The sequence below is a fragment of the Fulmarus glacialis genome, unplaced genomic scaffold, assembly GCF_000690835.1.
Source record: "Fulmarus glacialis isolate BGI_N327 unplaced genomic scaffold, ASM69083v1 scaffold5898, whole genome shotgun sequence".
In the NCBI taxonomy this organism is placed as follows: domain Eukaryota; kingdom Metazoa; phylum Chordata; class Aves; order Procellariiformes; family Procellariidae; genus Fulmarus; species Fulmarus glacialis.
The window spans coordinates 105,023-124,105 of NW_009227518.1; the positions used below are offsets into that span (position 1 = coordinate 105,023).

A 19,083-nucleotide genomic window follows, 5' to 3' on the forward strand; every position below is an offset into this window, starting at 1 on the left:
TCCAAGGAAAACAGATAGGACAATTCTCCAGAGGAGCAGGATTGGTGAGCGCGCTGTACCCCGCAGCAGGCTGGTGCAGCAGCTCTGTAGTTTTGGGAGGCACAGTGCAGCTCAGTGGCAGGATTCAGCTCTGGCTCATGGGTGGGTTTTGGGCTGCTGCATGCACAGAGTGAGGCAGCTGGAGCAGCAATGAGGGACTGCGCCAGGAACTGGCTACTGTTTACTATGGGTGATCACAACCTCAGAGCTGCCTGTTGACTTTTCTGACCTTATGCCTGTGAAACGAGCTGTCTCCAGAGCTCTTTGCTCTCAATTTATCTCTGCTCCGAGACACAAGCAAATCCCAATGTAATTGTTACACTTCAGTCCCACATAAAACCTATGAATTTATTCCATGAATAAAAACAGTGACTGACTCTGCTGCTTTTTGGTTTTTTCAGGGCTTGCATGATCTCGCTGAAAACTTAAGGCATGTGTTCCTTCTGTTCCCACAATTTTGCTTCGGCTATGGCTTGATTGAACTGTCACAGGATCAGGCGCTGCTGGGCTTCTTAAAAGCCTATGGAGTGGACTACCCTGACAAAACCTTTGAGCTGGACAAGACCACATCCAAGCTGTTTGCCATGTTTATCCAGGGCACCGTGTTTTTTGCCATTCGTCTTACAGTTCATGACAGGATGATTCAGAGAGTTTGGAACAACATACTAGAGTAAGTAACATCTGGAGTCTTGCAATGAAAACAGACCAAGCCAGCGTTCAGGGGTTTAATTCTGGGCTCTTGCACCATCATTGTCAGTTATGAAGCCCATAAATTTCCAAGACACTTTGCAAACATGGAGTAAGTTTTCTCTGGCAGCAGTCCCGGTATCTACCAGTAATTAGAGTATTAACTAATAGAGGTATAGGTTAGTGGAGTCCCTTGGTAGTCCTTGCTGGCTGAGAGTATGGCCCTTGTTTCAGGGCTCTGGGTTTGGTGGGCTGTTAATTCAGCTGGCTGATATGAGCAGTCAGCCCACCGACAGCTGTTTGAATCTCCCTGTCTCCTCTGGCCTGGGTGCAGACAGGGAGGAGCAAGAACAGTCCTGTCACCTGCATTACAAGTCCACAAGGCAGGACCTCCTCCAGCTCAGAATATTTGCTGAAAAAGAGAAAAAAAATTAGGCAGAAAGAGAACATTGGGTTTTTAAATTCCCTAAATGGTGCAAATACCAGGAGAGAATAGAAACTGTCTGTATATCTCTGTATTTTTTGCATGCCCTGGGATGTCTCAGGAAGGCTCCTTAGTATCCCAAGCACACAGGCCCACTGCTGTCTGCTTGCCAGAGCATAAGGCCCCCTCTCTGCCCTGCCCATAGGTTCCTGTTTGATAGAGTGCATGGCAAAGCATCGCTTCTGCCACCCGCGGCTGAAGAGGACGGAGACGTCCAGGCAGAGAGGAACCGGGTGGAGTCTGGCAAAGCTGATTTCGACGTGGTGCAGCTCCAGAATCTCACAAAGGTCTACCACCTTCCTCACAAACGCATCACGGCTGTGAAAAACATCAGCCTTGGGATCCCTGCTGGAGAGGTAAGCGAGGGGAAAAGGCTGTGGGCACTTTCTGCCCTGGGGAGGGAAACTGGAACAGATCCACAGTCCCACTGTCATTTTCTCTCCCGCTCCTTGCTGCTGTCCCAGCGTGACTGTAATGGTTTGTTCTGCTCTGACCTCCTCCTTCCTTCCTTCGCCTTAGTTATTGATCCTTGGGGTTATGGTAGTGACTAAAGGCTCCTGGTGGATTTGGGACACCAAGTGATAGTTTGAAGGCCCTAGGAAGAGGAAAAGTGGATGGGACAGCGATGGAGCTGTGTTCAGAGCAAAATGTCTGCATGCTGTGTTTGTACAGCACCTAGCACAGTGCAATTTGAGGGGGTCACTGTGGATTACTGTCTGGTAAATGAAGACAGCAGAATTTGTCCAGTTGCAATTATGCACCTAAACTGTATGGGAGACAGTGAATCAGGCTTATCTACTTGTATTTCCCATCAGAGAAAGACAAATCACTTCAGCTGAACACATGTTTTCATGACTCAAGACTTAAAACTAACTCTAAAGAAAAAAAGATTCTTTGGTCATGTCAGTGCAGTTACCTACAAAAACACTGACTCATGAGAAAAGACAGGAGCATACGGAGCACCTCTGAGACCCAGAGGAAAGTTCATGGGGCCTCTGGAGACCAGACCCTGCCTCAGGCTGTGCTCCTGACTTGTGGGGAAGCTTGGAAGCAATCCTTGGTACCTCATTTTTTTTAATTGCCTGGGTCCCACTGAGATACTGGGCGTATGAAAGGATGTAGGGTGCTGGGCAGGAGGACAGCAGCCTCACATCGAGACTGTGGCACCGATCTTTCTGGCAGAGGCTTTTTTCCAAGCCACAACTGGCATCGAGGTTTCTAGCTTCTGGCAAAAGTCAGCCCGATGCTAGTGTCAGCAGAGGCCATGGCCCTGCACCCGCAGACTGTGCACATACTGTCCCTGCACGGACCTCGAGGTGGGGAAGAGCCTTGGATCAATGCTGTGCCTCTGCAGTGGGCCCAACACGCGAGGATTTTCACATCAGCTGGTCTGTACTAACAATATCAAAATAATAGTAATTATCAGCACAATGGTAATTGCTTATGCAACACACAACTGCGTATCTCCAACCTTAGCAATAAAACATAGATTTTAGCGTGAGATACTGAACTGCACTACAGGGAGCCAGTTCTTAATCTTATTAATGTAGTGCATTAGTGAGATTATTTGACAAAAATCTTGTGTCACATTAAGGTTTTACCAATGACAGCACAAACCTCATTCACCTCATTCCTATGAATAGCTCTGTTCCTGTCAATGGGAGGCTTTGCACAAATTAGATGATCAGGATTTGGCCTGTCAGGTGAGCTCACTGCAAAAATGCACCTTGCAGTAAAAGGAATGACTCTATTAGAGACACATCCTTGATTCTTCACCGTATTAAACAAATGGTCCTAATATAAGCTGCAGTATATTGCACCATAAACAACCTCCATTATAATGTTCGTATGCTCTGAGTACCTCTGCCGCTCTTGCAGTTCATCTTGCTCAGGGGTCCAGAGACAAGAAGAGACGAGATGCACTGAGCACTCATCTCGGAGCAATATTTCTGTATTATAAATACAGCATGGTTACATTTCTACCTTTCTTTCCCACAACCCAGTGCTTTGGCTTGCTTGGTGTGAACGGAGCTGGAAAGACGACCATCTTTAAGATGTTGACAGGCGATATCGGAGCATCCAGCGGAAGGTTGCGGGTCCAGGATCATTCTGGGTATGGAGGATGTGATTTCTGGGGAAGGCGCGTGAGCAAATCAGCCTGGGAGCAGTTTTTAAGGCTGGATGGCAAAGGAAAAGAAATGTAAAAGTCCGAAACAAAACGAAATATTTAAAACAGAGCAAAAATAAATAAGGCAGGGAATTTCATCCTTTGAAGATGGTATGGTTGCTTCCCTAGAGTTTGCATTTTGCTGTCGTACCTCTTTGTTCTCAGTGGTGTTTCTTTCACTTCATTCTGTTGCAAATGGGATCAGATCCTCAGCTGAGTGTGATCCCACTTCTGAGCTAGAATCTGGAGACCACTAGGACTCATCTCAAAGCGCTCTTTAACAGGAGTAGGCTTGGTGGCAGCTGTGCCATCTGAAGTGCTGGCGGTAATTGGTGAGCTATGTACTAGACATCGTGACTAACAGACGTTGCAAATACAATTCTTCCTTTGCAGAACTGAGGGCCTAAAAGCTGAAGGTCTGCAAATTCATAGCATTTTCCTTCAAGGGTTGAGGAAGGAGTAGGAAGCAAGAGAAGGGTTTTTTTCTCTCTCCTGTCTGATTCCAGAGTGCATTGGGAATTCAATGTGTTTAAAATGACTTGCCGACTTCCTTACACAGGTCCTTGAATGACATTAGCGAGGCACACTGGTCACTCTTTGGCTACTGTCCTCAAGAAGACGCCTTGGATGACTTGCTGACAGTGGAAGAGCACATGTATTACTATGCTAGGCTCCATGGCATCCCAGAGAGAGAGATCAAAGGAGTGAGTAACACTGGGGCTTGACTTAGAGCATTTTCCAGTTATTGAGAGCCTTTACATTGATTTAATTAGTCTTTCAATAAATAGATATGCATGTGGTAATCTATGCCTGGACATTGTTGTGAAAGCTGTACTCTTGCTCCCATAGGTTGTACTTCAGCTTCTCCACCGGCTGAATCTGATGGCCTACAAAGACAGAGTCACCTCTATGTGCAGTTATGGCACCAACAGAAAATTGTCGACTGCTCTGGCTCTCATTGGGAATCCATCAATTCTGCTGCTGGTGAGAAATGGGGGCCTTGTTGGGGGGAAGAGGAGCAGATCTCTGGGCTGGCAGAGGAACTTTGACAGTCTAGCAAAACCTTCTTAGGCACAGCTTGCAGGACACTCCCCAAATGCCCATACTTAGCCTGACAACATACGCATCAGAGGAAGAAGTTTAGATTCCAGCAAGCACCCAAATTTTCTTTGAGGGCATAAGAGAGTGGTGAGTCTGCCAGTTTCTCTGTTAGTCTATATTTGCCAATGAAATTCTCCTTGTTCCCAGCGCTATCTTGGGTTTTTTGTTTCGACTGCCCTGTGCAGTGTTGCAAGAAAAGCAGTATCTAAGGCTCCGAATCTGTAGGAGAGCAAAGGAGCAACTTCCCTCAGGATTAGAACATAAAACTATTTTTCTAGGTTTGGCTTCCCCTTTTGTCTTTCATTTTGAACTTTCCAGTTCTTCCATGAGATATGCCATTGTTAAAATAGACCTTTTTGTGCAGTTTTTCCACTTGCTGTGTTTTGAATGTGTGCAGTGCAGGTTTCCCAATATTAAATTTGATACCTAGTGGACATAAATCTTCCTTGCCCCAACTTGTATCAAGCCCAGCACTAATGCCTTTACTTCTGACCATGTACACCAGCCCTCTAGCTGCTTTTGTGACATAAAAAAAAAAACCTCAACAAAAATAGAAGGTGGGGAAATTTTCTTTGTACTGACTGCTGCCTGAACCCAAGCTGTTTTATTTCTGCCTTACATAAGGTGTTATCCTCAACAATAACAATTTGTCAATCGGAAATTGGCTAACAATTTTATCAGCAATGCATAAGATAGGAGATACCATCTTTCATCTCTGGCTTACTGTCTCTCTAAATGGAGAAATGCAACACTTGCTTTGTCAGCGTATTGAGAGGGAGGCAAAACACAGATGCACGTGGGAACCAAGTGCCAGTGGATAGGTTCTTGTCTGAGGTTATGCCTGTGGTTTTTATGGATATTTAAAACACCATGATATAAAATGCATGATCAATGATTGATCTTAGATGGTGCTGTCACAGCCGGTCAGTTCCTCTAGAGTCCAACAGAGGCTGAGAGTTCCCACCAGTCACCCAGGGAGCTGTGCAGTTCCAAAGGGCCGTGAGGATGGAGGTCTTAGTCAAGCTGACTTGCTTCTGCTTGAAGGGAGTGTAGGATGTCTCAGTCAAATCCATAATGCAATTGAAAATAATCCTTCTCCCGGATCTGTACCAGTGTAAGCTCTCCTGTGGGTCCTTACTAGCAAACATAACACTAATAATGGACCTAAAAAGAGCACAAGTGTTAGGAAGATCAGATTTTGAGTGCAAATTTATATTCAGTCCTGTCTTCCCCAACAGGATGAACCGAGCTCTGGAATGGATCCAAATGCTAAACGCCACCTTTGGAAAATCATCAGTGAGGAAGTGCAGAACAAATGCTCGGTGATACTCACATCTCACAGGTAGGGCTGGTTTGGCTCTGTCTCCAGTTTCAGGGTCTGCAGGAGGTATGGAGAGGCCCGTCCTTCACACTCCCCGTTGGTCCTTGCAGAATTTCAGGGCAGGTTTGGGGGCTTTTGTGGCTGAATGTGGGTGCCCACAGAGACCCACAACACTTTAGGGAAGATCAGTAATGTTCTCCGATCGCTAAAATAAGTATTTTTTTTATACCTTCTCAATGACTTATTAGAGTTTCTTGGTTGGTTTTTCAGCATGGAGGAATGTGAAGCCCTCTGTACCAGGCTGGCTATTATGGTGAATGGGAGTTTTCAGTGCATTGGCTCTTTGCAGCATATCAAGAGCAGGTCAGTAAAATGTATCTATTTCACTTTTACTGAGCAGCGTATGCAGTTACTCACCTACAGCTTCGAGGGCTCAGAACATGAGACCTTTGTTAACGGGCATCTAAATAATGTCATCCTCCGGTTTGTTTCTTACTACACCATTGAAATTCTGTGTTAACTAATGCGCTTTCTCACAGCCTTTTTTCCCAGAGATGTGTTCCCCAAAGTAATCTGTTCACTGCTGAAAATGTGAAATGCATGTTAGGGTTGAGCTTCGATTTTATTAGTTATCACAATAGCTCCGCTTCTTATTAAGATTCACTCCGGGTTAACAACCCTGACCCCATTCAAGCTGCACTCTGCCTGGATTAGATTTCCCCAAAGAGGCTGTGCAGCACTCTCAAAGGATTTTCTTTATCTGTTTCTCTTTCCTACTGTGTTAATTGTGATTTTCTTTTTCCCCTAGGTTTGGAAGAGGATTCACTGTGAAGATGCACTTAAATAGCAACACAGTTAACACTGAGACGCTGACAGAGTTCATGAAATCACACTTTCCAAATACATGCCTGAAGGTAAGCAGGGCAAATGCTTTCAGGAGAGGCCCTCTCAATCCCTTCAATTAACCAAGAGGATCTTGCAGGATAGACATCTTGTAACATGCTGTGCACATAGATCCATGCTCTCAGAGTGTAAGGGATTCATACACACGTTTGTCAGTGCTATCAGCAACGTTGTCCAAGCGCTGGAGCGTGCAAGTTCCTTGGTGGCTTAAATAACGTCAGCCAAACAGCTGCAGCGATCCTATAAGGCAGCTGTTAGGTGACCCTCTGCTGCTGGGAGTGGTCCCACTGAAGCCTGGACTGCACGGAGACCCACTTCATATTCAGTGGGTAATGAGATGGTCGGGTGCTTCCAGTAACTGAATAACTGTAAAACCAGAGTAACCGAGTCACAAATCCCATCCATTGTCCGTAACCCAATCTCTGCATTAATCAAAACGGCAGACTTGGAGCTAGAAAATGCTATGGCTACCCTCAAGCTTCCAGCTTTGGGGCTTAGTTATCACCTCCCAGTCACAAAAACCACAAAAACTCCCAATGACGAAACACCGGTCAATACCGGACAACAATATTCTTCACCTTTGGGAGCCAGAAGGAGAGAACACATGCTCTGCCCCTTCATTCTCCCATGGTTCAGCTCCTCTTTGCTTTTGTTCTCAGCCAGACAGCTATCAGATCTGTTGGCTCTTTATAGGCAGCAACCTTTACCCCATCATTCCTGTTCCCACAGGATCGGCATTTCAGCATGGTGGAGTATCACGTTCCAGTCTCTGCAGGAGGGGTAGCAAATATATTTGATCTCCTGGAAGCCAGCAAAGCAGCCTTCAATATCAGGCACTTCTCAGTGAGTCAAACAACGTTAGAGGAGGTAAGGAATTAAAGATGTGTGGCCATCCATTTAAAACTGTTAACAGGGGAGTAGACTGATGGTTACACATAATGGACTGCTGCACACAACAGACTACATTTTGAAAGGGATTTCCATCTATATTCCTCCTGGGGTACTTTGTCAGTACCACTGCCTCCAGATACTTGTGCTGGCGCTAGGAAAGCGCACGTAGAAAGCTGCCTGTAGAATAAAGGATTTGTTCTTCCCTCTGCCACTGCTGACTTCTGCAGTCTCGTGGATGTGGATGAAGGGCAGGATTATGAATCACCCCCGAGTCCAGTGCTAGGCTTTCCACCAGTCCTGGAAATGGGCTTGATTTTGCTCTTTCTTGTATTTGGGTTGCTCCAAACCTAGCTTCGTGGTTAAGTTCCTTCCATTTTCCCTCGGAAGAACATTCCCTCTGGTATCAAAATCTTGTAGGAAACACATCAGCCACAAGGACTATCCATAAGAAATCATCCTGTTGACCATCAGCATCTGATATATCGGGTCTGTCCCAGAGAGAGGAGCAAAAACTGCAGCCCTGTAATCCTGCAAATTGTTAAACAGAGATCTGGGGAGGATGTCCTCAATATTGTTTTAATAAGGGGCAGCGGTGAGAGAAACAGGCAGACAATCCTCAGGAAGTCTGAGCCCCAAGTCGTGTTTTGTGGGAGGACAGCTTGGATTTGTGTATATGCAAATGTGATTGCAGGTAGTGTTCTAGTAAGAATATTTTATATATTCATTAGATACTGTTCAAACAAAGACTGTTAGGTGTGATTATGTATACCTATCTATATAATATGCAGTTGCATGTGTACGGATGTCAATTATATATAGACAGATGGGTTTATAAGTAATAATACAGCTGTATTACACTGTGATCAAAATAAGCTACCACATGGGTATTATGTCGCTAGTACTTTTGAAACATGACCTGCAGGACAATTGGGTTTTGTATAGGAATGTCTGCCTTTGCATCCCGGGTGTCGAGGTACAGGAATGTGCATCCATTTATTTACATTAGCCCACAGAAGCCCAACATTTGCAATTCTCAAATCCAGCGTGAATCCATTCCTGAGCACTCTCTCCAGGCTCACAGTCAAACGAACAGCCATTCCTTTTGTATATTCACTGATATTATAACTTCTTTACGCTGTCACATACTGACTGTTTTCCTTTAAACTTCTAGGTTTTCATCAACTTTGCTAAAGATCAAGTAGATCCTGATGGTGTGGATGCAGGCCCTGATGTGACACTGGACAGCTCTGACACAAGTAGCCAAGATAGCACCATAAGCTCTATCTATTGAAGGGACCCAACCACAGGGGATCAGAGAAGCTGGGAAAAAGACCTGATGACCCCTCGGGGTCCTTCCAGCCCTGTTTTCTATGATTCTGGGATGGTGGAGATAAAAAGTCACATTTTCTTAAAATACTTTTTTTTGATATGCACTTATTTTGTTACTAGGAACATGGTAGGCATTTAAGACTGGCATTTGGTTACAAATCAGTTTGGTCTTCCCACAGGTTCTTTTTTTTCTCCCCCAGTTCTTGTTTTATGATCACTTTTATGCCTGTGAGGACTTAGTTGACATCACCTGCTGCTCATGGCCATTTGCTTACAGCAGAAATGGCCGTGATGGAGCGGAGGAGCTGTTGGCTGTCCAGGGTGTTTCACAAAAAAGCAGCCCCGCGGCTGTCCTCTCTGAAAGCCCACGCTCCACTCCCTGCTCAGCAACAGACTTTCTGGGTGACCCTGAGAAAGTCGCTCAGTTTTGACAGGTTCCCCCCGGTGAAATGGGGTTCACGGCCTTGCCCTACCTCACAGGGGTGTGGCGAGGACGTAGGTGTTATGTACTGAGAGTCGCATATGCCGTTGGTGGGGGCCGTCTTTGGTAATGACATAAAGCTTATCTGTATGTGTGGGTTATGTCAAATATAATTATTTTAAAAGTCAGCACTTCCAGTGGTTTCGGTTTGTTCCTGTAGTTTATTCCAGCTGCCTGTAACTCCTCAAGTAAGTCCTCCAGTCCCAGGCAGTTCCTGGCTCTTGGTACCCAACAGAAGGCCATTCCACCAAGCAGCCCCTTTCTTCTTCAGGGCTTCTCCATTACAGCAGAAGAATGGTACGTGGCAGGTATATTGGTTGAGTCCTCTGATACGAAATTTGCTTTGTAAGATTGTTTCCCCGAGCAGGGTAAAAGCAATGAGCATCTCCCTTGCTCAGAAAACCTCCCTCTCCCAGGCAGCTCTGCCTGTCTGCTTCCTTGCTTCCTTTTCATTGACCTTCCTCCTCAACACCCGCGCGGTGGCTGCCCCTGTAGCTCTAGAGCTGTGTTTTCCCACATAATAAGGCATAATTAGCTTCTCCATCAAAGACTTTGCCCTCTGGGTTTAAACAAGATCTCTGCCTATCTTTGAGCAGCAGCCCCCCAGTAGCTGAGTTCAGCACACCAGCACACACATCCTGCTTTTTTCCCCCAGAATCATTAACAGGTAGAAGAGTTTAATATTACTCTTCATTATACATATTCAACATAAGGCCTCAAAGACTCAGTTTTGGGTCAGGGCATTGATGTACATGGTGCTATTCAAGCACATAATGAACTTAAACTCTTTGAGCTCAATAAACTTACTGTTGCTGGTAAAAGAGATTGCCGATAAAGCCAGGTCATACTTACCTTGTAAGACCTGGGAAGGCCCATACGGCACTCGCTTTTGGATTCACACGCACAATTCCAGCCAGAGGGTTTGGGTTTTTTTCCTTTTTTTTTCGCCCCAAAGCTAATTTGAGCCAAAGGAAACTTTAGATGAAAGCTGCAGTGTCACATCTTTCTCATCCTGATCATCAGAGCAGTTTTACTAGTTCAGTTCCCATTTGATGCTTAGGCTTGCTGAGATAATCATGCAAGGAGTAGGTACTTTAAATATCAAGGGTGTTTGGGATTTTACAGTGGGATACTGAAGTTCAGAGTTTAGCTACTGCAAGGAGGTCACGTTTTCTCCTTGATCTTGGTGTAGACTTCTTACTGATAGCAGGAGGAGTTTTGTTACAGATTGAAGGTATTATCGAGCCTTGAATTACGCCTCAACCTGCTGACTGTAATTAGAACTGGAATTCAGCTTCTTTCCAGAATGCATTTGACACCTGCAGTTTATAAGTAACTGAAAAAGCTGCCCAGACATTCATTGTACTTCTATTATTATGTCTCCAGCTCTGCAAAAGCTCTTCTTTTCTCATTTTCATTGCAGATCTTATACAGATCACAGTATAAAATTAAGCTTTTCTCTAATGGAGGGCTTGCGCTCCCTGCAAAGGACTCGGAGCATGAATGCCAATGATTTAAATGCAGCCTTGTAATACCAATCAGAGTATTATTTTATTATGTCGATGGCTTTGCAACTGCCAGTGAAAGATGGATCTTCAGACTCTGTCCAGATGTACTTTACATTTAATTGAGGGAGACTGATACAAAGCTATTCTTTTGTCCCTTTAGAACCTACTAATCAAAAAAAAAAAGGAAGTGATTCATTGGAATACTTCAGCAAGTTGCAGTTTCATTGGGTAAAATAGAGTTTTCAAAAAAAAGCAAAAAGCATCCTTTGAATTTCCACCCAATTCTGGCATTAATAGAAACATCTGCTTCATGCGCAATGTGTCACGGCCATGATATACGCTCCCCGTTTTCACTTGCAGGTAAAAATAAAACATCTGCTATTGCAATCAAGTCTGTAGGTATTGGTCCAAACAAGCCAAAGTTTACGTACTTAAGGGAATTTAATTGAAACCTGTGGAGAAGCAGTTACAACTGTTTAGGGGGTTGAAGCATCTGGCAAAGAGGTTGTATATAACATCACCGGGGGCTGAATTACCTTTTGTGCCACATTACAAATATCCTGACTTCCTGCAGAGCCTCACAGGTTCAACCTGTCCCTTTCGGAGGTAGGACACACCCCAGGCTCGATTCCGGGATGATAAATGTGATAGCTAATACTATCCTGCCTCCGAACACCTGCTCCAGGTTTCTCATCGCCCCTTTGCCTCCCCGAGGAGGGTTGATTCTCGTTCCAGGGGTGACCAGAAATACAGAGCCCTGCCTAAGAAAACAACTGATAACGTCTGTCTTAAAGATTGTGAGCATGTTGTACACATCTGGGGAGGGATGGGGACACCCCCCTATCTTCAGTGCTTGCGGTGATCTCCACCCTGCCGATGTACGGGTGTAATAGCAGGTGCCACCCGTTGTCAGCCCTCTCTGAATCCCCTCAGAAATTTTTGCTTTACATTACTCTGCTTTCAAAAAAAAGCCAGGCAGCCAACGAGCTCGGTCCTTTGGTCTGAGCAGGGAAGTAAGATCATTGAAAACACTGGCCCTGGTGTCCCTGGAGGGGACAGAGGAGCACTCTGCGTATCACTGCACCTCACCTCTCCAGGAGCGAGGGATGAATGCTGCAGTCCGGGGGGAAAACAAGCTTTTCATCTCACTTCTTTAATGCAATCTCATTTCAGCCACCCTAATAACCCTTGTTTGAGGCAACAGGGAGCAACAGTGCCGGGCAAGCCCTGCCGGAGCGATCACGCAGCCTCTATGTGTTAATTGGAACTGCACGGGCCTCGACTGAGCTTAATTTAAAAATGCTCTAAAATATTACAGACACAAGGTATATGCAGTGCAATCGCTGAACAAGTCCAGGGCCAGGGAGTCAAGGAGGAATTTCATAATTGGTTATGTGGATTGTGAGACTGATTTAAATCAGTTTTGTAATTGGAGCTGTGGACTTGGAGACAACGCTTCAAATCTCCGTCCTGGCTCTCCTTCATTTATCACTTCGCGCTGCTGATGAGAGCATGGCGCTTCTCCAGCCTGATCCTTGCTTAGCTTCGGTCTCGATGCAAAAGGCCACCGAGGGCTGAACTTGCAGGGTCAGAAAAGGTCTGGCAGGGGCCGAGGAAAGCTGTCCAGAAGGGCCAACGCTAAGCAATGGTTCTCTCAGCCCTGACCACTACTGTAAATATAAATTCAGGGTCTAATTGGATTTTTTTTGTCCTTTCATGAGACCGCAGGAGTGGTTTTGTTACTGGATCCATCAGAAAACATGTTTATAGGTCAAATGAACATGTCCAGGTAAACATACCTCAGTGACTAGGTAAAGCGCAGGAGCGGGTGATGCCCACAGACCTGCTACCTGTGCGGAGTCGCTCCTGGAATCCAGGATTTACAGGATCCGACCTCATAACGGGCTCAGGATGGGGCCCCAGCCTGTCGTAGGGGCTTTGGCTTCCTTACATTGCTGCAGCTTCACTGAAGCTGCTGTGAGGTTTTTTGGCTTTTTACAAGCCAAGAAAAATGTATGCTCCTGCACTTAATAGGGGAAGGGTTTTTTTTGTGAGCTGGTGGAGGAAGAAAAATGGTTTTTGGATGGCAAAAGCACATAGCATGATTTTACTCTCTTTTTTTTTTTTTTTTTGCAGACAACAGCTGTGATCTTGTATAGCTATAACAAAATATTAACAGTGTATTAAAAGAGAGCACAACAGAGAAAAGAAGCAGTGGGGAATGACAGAAAAAAATGAATTCACCAGAATTATTATTCCGTGACAGTATTTAAATAAAAAAAAATCACTCTAATTAATTTAGTTGTTCAGGGAGAGGGTGGAAGTAAGGAAGATGGCACTGAAATAGTAAGAACAACATTAGTATGGGACACAGCCAGCGCTAACTTACTGTTGGCTCCGCTCCTCACGCTACTCGCATACGCAGCGCTGGTAATGAGGGAGGGCGATCAGCCTCGTGGCGCTGGGGTGCAGCCCGTGCTCAGAGCAGCGTAGGGAGCATGGCCCATTTTGGGCCAGACCAGGCCCCACCAAATATCTGTAGCATGGGGGGAGCTGCACAAGGCCACGCCAAGGCGTATCAATATTTTGGGATCAGGGCCTGACCCTGTCATGGTACAATCCTGCAGCACCTGGAAGCTGGCACGTGCCAAAACAGGGGACAGTCACAGTGGCCACATTCAGCCCAGGGTGAAGAAAACATATAGCTCATGCCTGCAACCCTCGGAGCAAAGCTTGAAACCAGGCGCCTCTCCACAGCGCTCGGTTCCTGGAGGGTGCAGCCGCCACTTCATTGCTAATTGCGGCTAGAAGAGACTTTTGGAAATAGGCCATCGCCACAGAGAGCAATTCTGAGGGCCGGGTGCTGGGAGGTAAGAGAAATAAATGGCGGTGCTCCCACAAGCTTTAAGGCTCAAAGCAACAATCTGATCATCTACCCCAACCTCCAGTTTAATGGAGGCTCTTGAATTTTAAGTAGCGGGTCTTTCACTACAGACAGGCGTGTTGGGTAGAAATGGAGCATCTCTTAGAAACAGCTCAGGTCTTCACTGACTCCAAAGAAACAAACAAAAGAATGCACCTTTAGGGCACGACAGAATTTATGGTAACACATAGGAGATAAAATCTAAGTGAAGACAGGATAATAATTGAGGTTTTTACCTCCATTAGCAGGTCAAGGTGAACTCTCAGCCCTCTACTGTCTATGTCCTAGTTACCAGCTAAAGGGGTTTTATACACACTTTAATGTGCGGTGGCTGTTTCACAGCCAGAGCCTAACAAATTGAAGCGCATCCAGAGTGTGATGGGGAGGAGGAAAGCAGGATGATATGCCTCTCCGTAACCAGACCCAATTGGGTTATTCCTGTGCAAGGCAGCAATGAATTTAAGTTAAAATGATACCAACCAGATTGAAATGCAATTAAAGGAGTTCCCTTAAGGTTGCACATCCAATTAGTAGAGTACCTTTAATTACACCAGTGCAGTTTCAAATAGACACATGCTGAGAGGACCATCAGCACAGAGCTGAAGTCTGCCTGGTGACCCATATCCATGAGGGCTCCAGAGAAGTTACGCACGGGTCTGCATCGCCAAGTGGTGGCCTGCTCCTCTACTGGGGGAAGAGCTCCTGGGGTGGCCCAGCCTGGCCTAGGAGTAGGGCGATGGCTTGCACGGGGCATCCAGTGCTCCCCAGGGTGTCAGCCCCAGCTGCGAGCACCGCTGTGTAAGGGCTTTTTCCCTTCTTGCTCCTGCAGCCTCAGCATACAAGGGCTGGCGGTGGAAAGTCTTTGTGGGCAGATCTGCTTTGGGATGGATCACAAGGGATGGAGCTCGATAGAAAGAGCCCTGAATCACCTTCTCAAGGATCCCCTCTCTGCTGGGTGGCTGCAACGGGAGCCCGCAGAAGCTCGCAGGCTGAGCCGGGGCCCTTACCTGAGCTGGGTAACTTAACCCCAAAGGGCTGCCTCTTATTTATCTTCAGCCAGCCCTAGGAGCAAGGCAGACGAAAAACACAGAAACCATTTTCAGCTTTTTAACAGCAATTTTCTCTAATAAATGATTGCTGGAAAGCAATTAAGATCCAGGTGCTTCTGAAAGGTAAGAGATTTTTTTACCCTTTTTGGTGCATAGGGCTTTCCCTCTTGCAGTGACTGAACGTGCCCTGCTCCCAGGCATGTGGAAGCTAAAGCATTTGCGTTGAGTTTGATAAGAAAACTCGTTAAAAAATTAACAATGCAAATACTAAGAAATGCTAGAAACACCAGTGTACTTCTAGGTGTTCCTCAGCCATCTCTGGGGAGTTATGTGAGGTATAGGAATTCAAAATACTTTTCTACCTCTACTCTTGAGCATAACACCACCCTCAAAGCAGCCAGATGCAGCGGGTGGAAGTCAGGAGTGCAGTTCTTGGCTTGGAGCCTTGGTCGAAGTCCCTGTCGAAGCCTATACTAGGCTGCCCTGGACAGCAGCAGGCTGTGGGACCTCAAATTCCTACTTAAAATCCTGTCAAAGAGAGAAAGCAAAGCTGAAGGAGACTCTTCTTTGTACCACCAAGCCTGAGGGCTGGTGTGTGTTTGATAACCCAGGGACCCAATTTTAATGCAAAATCACATCACCTTGCACCAGATCGTGCCCTAAGATCAATACTGATAGGTGCACAGAAGCACGTGCTTCATACATCTTCACATGCTCCTCCTCAAGTGTTTAAGTACCTTCAATGTCAGTAAGACGAGCAAAATTTGAGACCACAGGCTTAATCAGATTAACAATTATAATCATTCCCATCCATCACCACAAAGCAGGCTGCGATGCTGCTGAATCTGTTCTGCTTCAGGAACCCAGGAAATCGGAGCTGCACCTGATCAGCCAGACAAGGGCAGCTCGAGGCTTGCCGTGAAAGAGGAGAAGAACGATTGCTCGGGCTGACTTCTTTATTCATTTATTAGCCTTCAGAGCCTCCCTAGAAATTATTAAAGCTTCTCCAGGGAGTGCAGCGCCGCAAAGGGAGCATTTACTCACGGGCTGGTGCTTCACGCTGTGATAACCCTCTGTGAATGTGCCGGAGTGGCTGTACGGGTTTCCTCCCTCGCATGGGCAGTGAGGCCTCTCCTTTAACCTGCCTGCTACCTCTTCAGCATTATAGACTCAGCAAGCAGCTTCTTTTTTACCCATAAACAGCTCTTTGCCGCACATTGGTGGATGGCAGTAAAGGCAAAGCTTGTACCTTTGTTATAAACCACTCTGGTTGTCTGCCTGAGGTTCCCTGGGTTAAACAGAGCCTCCTGCTCCTCAGGGTTGGATTATAAACCAGGATTTGTGAAATTGGACAGGATTAGGGAATACCACGGAGTTGCAGCAATGGGGACCTTCACCGGGAGGTTTGGGGTTGAAAACTAGGCAGTGTATGCACGCCTGGTACAAGGATGTGTTTGTGGAGGCTGCTTGTGAACTGTTCTCCCATCAAGCTTCAGTTTTAAATTGGGAAAAAGTGTTTTAAAAAACAGCAACAACAACAAAAAAAACCCCAAACACAAACGAAAAAAAGCCCAAACTTTCAAAGGTCTTTTATGTGCTGGAGCTGGGCTCCCAGGTGCCTGCAGGGATGGAGATGTTGGAAAAAGCCATGGCCATCTGGAGGAGGGACGGGATGGTTTGCTCCATGCATGTTGCCCTGCCTTTGCTGATGGTGGAGGCAGCAGAGCCGAGGGATGCAGTTTCAGGCAGAGTTGATATTGCAACCTTACAGAAATCCCATGTGCCAAAACGACATAACTCTGCCGGCGTACAGAAAAATGTAATTACTGGGTGAGCGTTAGTGGGGCTTCAGCCCTGACCTGTGAGAGCAAGAAATCTCCACAGCTCTCTTGAAGAGTCTTGATGTTATAGGGGTTATTTTTCCACTGTGAATATCCTACGCGGGGTAATTTCAGCGCTTGAAATCAGCTCATATATGACCCGTTCACGTAGTGCCCCTTTGCACAACACACCACCACTTCTCATGCTAAGTTAAATGGGAGAGATAGGTGTCATCCCAGGACTGCTAAGTTTCTCTGTTACTCGTCAGCATCATCCTGATAAATCAAAGCTGCTTTGTTGTGTTGTGTTTCCTTCCCACCCCCCTTAGCGTTTTTGAGCTCTGGCTCAAGCAGAAATTACCGGGTGAGATCGTTTAGCCCGTGTAACGGAGCACACCAGCTTACATGGTTACACAAGTCCTTGAAATCATCTTAAAAAATGGGAAGCTGTTTTTCCATCCACCCAGGCTGAGGTGCTCAGCACCGATCTAATGAAAACGGGAGGGTCCGTGCCTCTGGGCTTTCCCGTCCCCAAGGGCCTGTTCACGGGGTGGAGCAGGAAAAAGGAGCCTTTTGGGCTTGGATGGCTGAGGGCAGGGGGGTCCCGGCAGCGGGATGGAGCAGCGTAGGCACCGGGCTGGGGATGTGCACAGGCTCTGGGAGGGGAGGTTTTCTGCGGAAGAGCTCACAAACCATCTCACTTGCCTCAGAAGTGAACGAAAGGAGGGATTATAGGAAAATCAGAGCACAAAAATAGGGCTTGGTGCTTGGTACGTTTGACTGACAGACCCTGGTAACTCGGAGGGGAGGGTGTGATGGTGTCGGCTGCCGCCACGGTTTCGGCACTCTTCCCCACAGAGGCTGGCGAAGCCGGCTGTGCCCCCCGGGGCCAAAGGGAAACAGCCCCCTGTGTCTCTCGGGTCAGACTGGCATTTTTTCTGGCAGTTTATAGCACTCCTATTTGTGGATTAAAATGCAGCCGTCAAGGCTGCTCGTACAGGATTTACGACGTGGCCTCAAAATACAGGAGAAAAGGAAAGCTGAACTCTCCTTTGATGTTTGCAAGTGTAAACTGCGGACCTGAGCTGAACACACTGTAAATAAGGATCATTAATCACCAGCTAAGCGGCACGCGGTGGCTGTTATTTATTATAACAACATAAATCATCAGGAACTGCTATCGTGTTAATTTGGATTTAGTATGGATTAGTAGAGAAAAAAAGAATATCCTTAGCTATTTAAAAAACATATTCCCTTACTTGTAAACACATACAGATATGCTGGGTGTTTGTTCCTTAGTTTCCTCCCGCTAGGAAGCGAGTCGGGAAAATGCTGTGTGAGCTTTGCATGTGAGGGCGTGCAACGGTTCAGGCCAAGTTGCAGCTGAGCACAATCTGCCTTGCGATTACACGCTAACTCAGCACCTAGGGAAAAAGCAAGACCGGGAGGTCGCCCACACGTTTCGGAGGGGCAGCTCTCCGTGCCACACCCAGCCCTTCCTCCAGCCCCAGCGCAGGGCACGGGGCTGGTGTTTCCCAGGTACTGCATTGCATCTGTGTATCGCTGTAGTAACCCCGTGGTTTTCCTGGTTTTTTCATTTGCAGCTCAGGTCTGGCTTTTATATTTAAAAAGCGTGAGGCATGGGTTTTGTGGGATGCTGGAGCCCTCTGCTCCTGCCTTTGGAAGCAAGGCTCAGCAGGGAAGGAGCATTTTAGTTTAAATTAAGGGAGCATTACCCACGCATTTCATATTCTCCACAAATGCCAGCTATACTCCTTGCTGCTATATTAATTTTTTTTTCCCTGATTTGATTTTATTCAAGCTAAAAGGTGGGGCTGAGCCGCTTGTGCATCAGAGCGAGGTCAGCAGAGGCAGCAGTATGACCGTACCCGGCGTGTTGGGTGTGGAGCTCATGCCAGGGCTGGAGAGGTGGCCCCATCCCTCCCCACTGAGCATTTCTGAATTCGGTGGGGACGGAGCTTCGCCCCATAGGGATCCCCATCTCGGTGCTCGAATACAGCATCTGTCCCTGCCCTTGAGCACTTCGGCATAGCTGGAGGGGTCTACTTAACCCCCCCAAAATAACTTGAATTCTTCAAAGTGAGGCAGGTTTGTTGTTAACAAGTCACTGCAAATTTCTACCTGAAACAAGCCCAGCACCCACAGTCCCAGCAATCCGTTTTATCCTGATGAAACTGGAGGTGCTGAGCCCTGACCGACAGTGTGGAGATCCCTGACTGACCTCATGGAGCACACGGCAACCAAAAGGTAAATTTAAAAGCAAGGACTTCAAAGGGACACTCGGCCGTACGCCTTCAAAAGGAGACATACAGGGAAAAAGGGACCTTGATGGAAAGGAAATGTTCTTGCTTTCTCCTTT

General features: G+C 46.5%; 1 protein-coding gene across 1 annotated transcript in view; it reads left to right on the forward strand.

The window, feature by feature from the left end:
* Window positions 1-8,884, forward strand: part of ABCA12 (ATP-binding cassette, sub-family A (ABC1), member 12) — a 64,678-nt gene extending 55,794 nt beyond the window's left edge. Inside the window, exons 43-52 of the mRNA XM_009583163.1 lie at window positions 441-709; window positions 1,356-1,566; window positions 3,214-3,323; window positions 3,937-4,081; window positions 4,227-4,361; window positions 5,717-5,820; window positions 6,070-6,162; window positions 6,608-6,713; window positions 7,432-7,569; window positions 8,765-8,884. Of these exons, the coding sequence (XP_009581458.1) occupies window positions 441-709; window positions 1,356-1,566; window positions 3,214-3,323; window positions 3,937-4,081; window positions 4,227-4,361; window positions 5,717-5,820; window positions 6,070-6,162; window positions 6,608-6,713; window positions 7,432-7,569; window positions 8,765-8,884 (1,431 nt within the window). The remainder of the gene's footprint in view (window positions 1-440; window positions 710-1,355; window positions 1,567-3,213; window positions 3,324-3,936; window positions 4,082-4,226; window positions 4,362-5,716; window positions 5,821-6,069; window positions 6,163-6,607; window positions 6,714-7,431; window positions 7,570-8,764) is intronic.
* The last annotated feature ends 10,199 nt before the right edge of the window (window positions 8,885-19,083 follow it).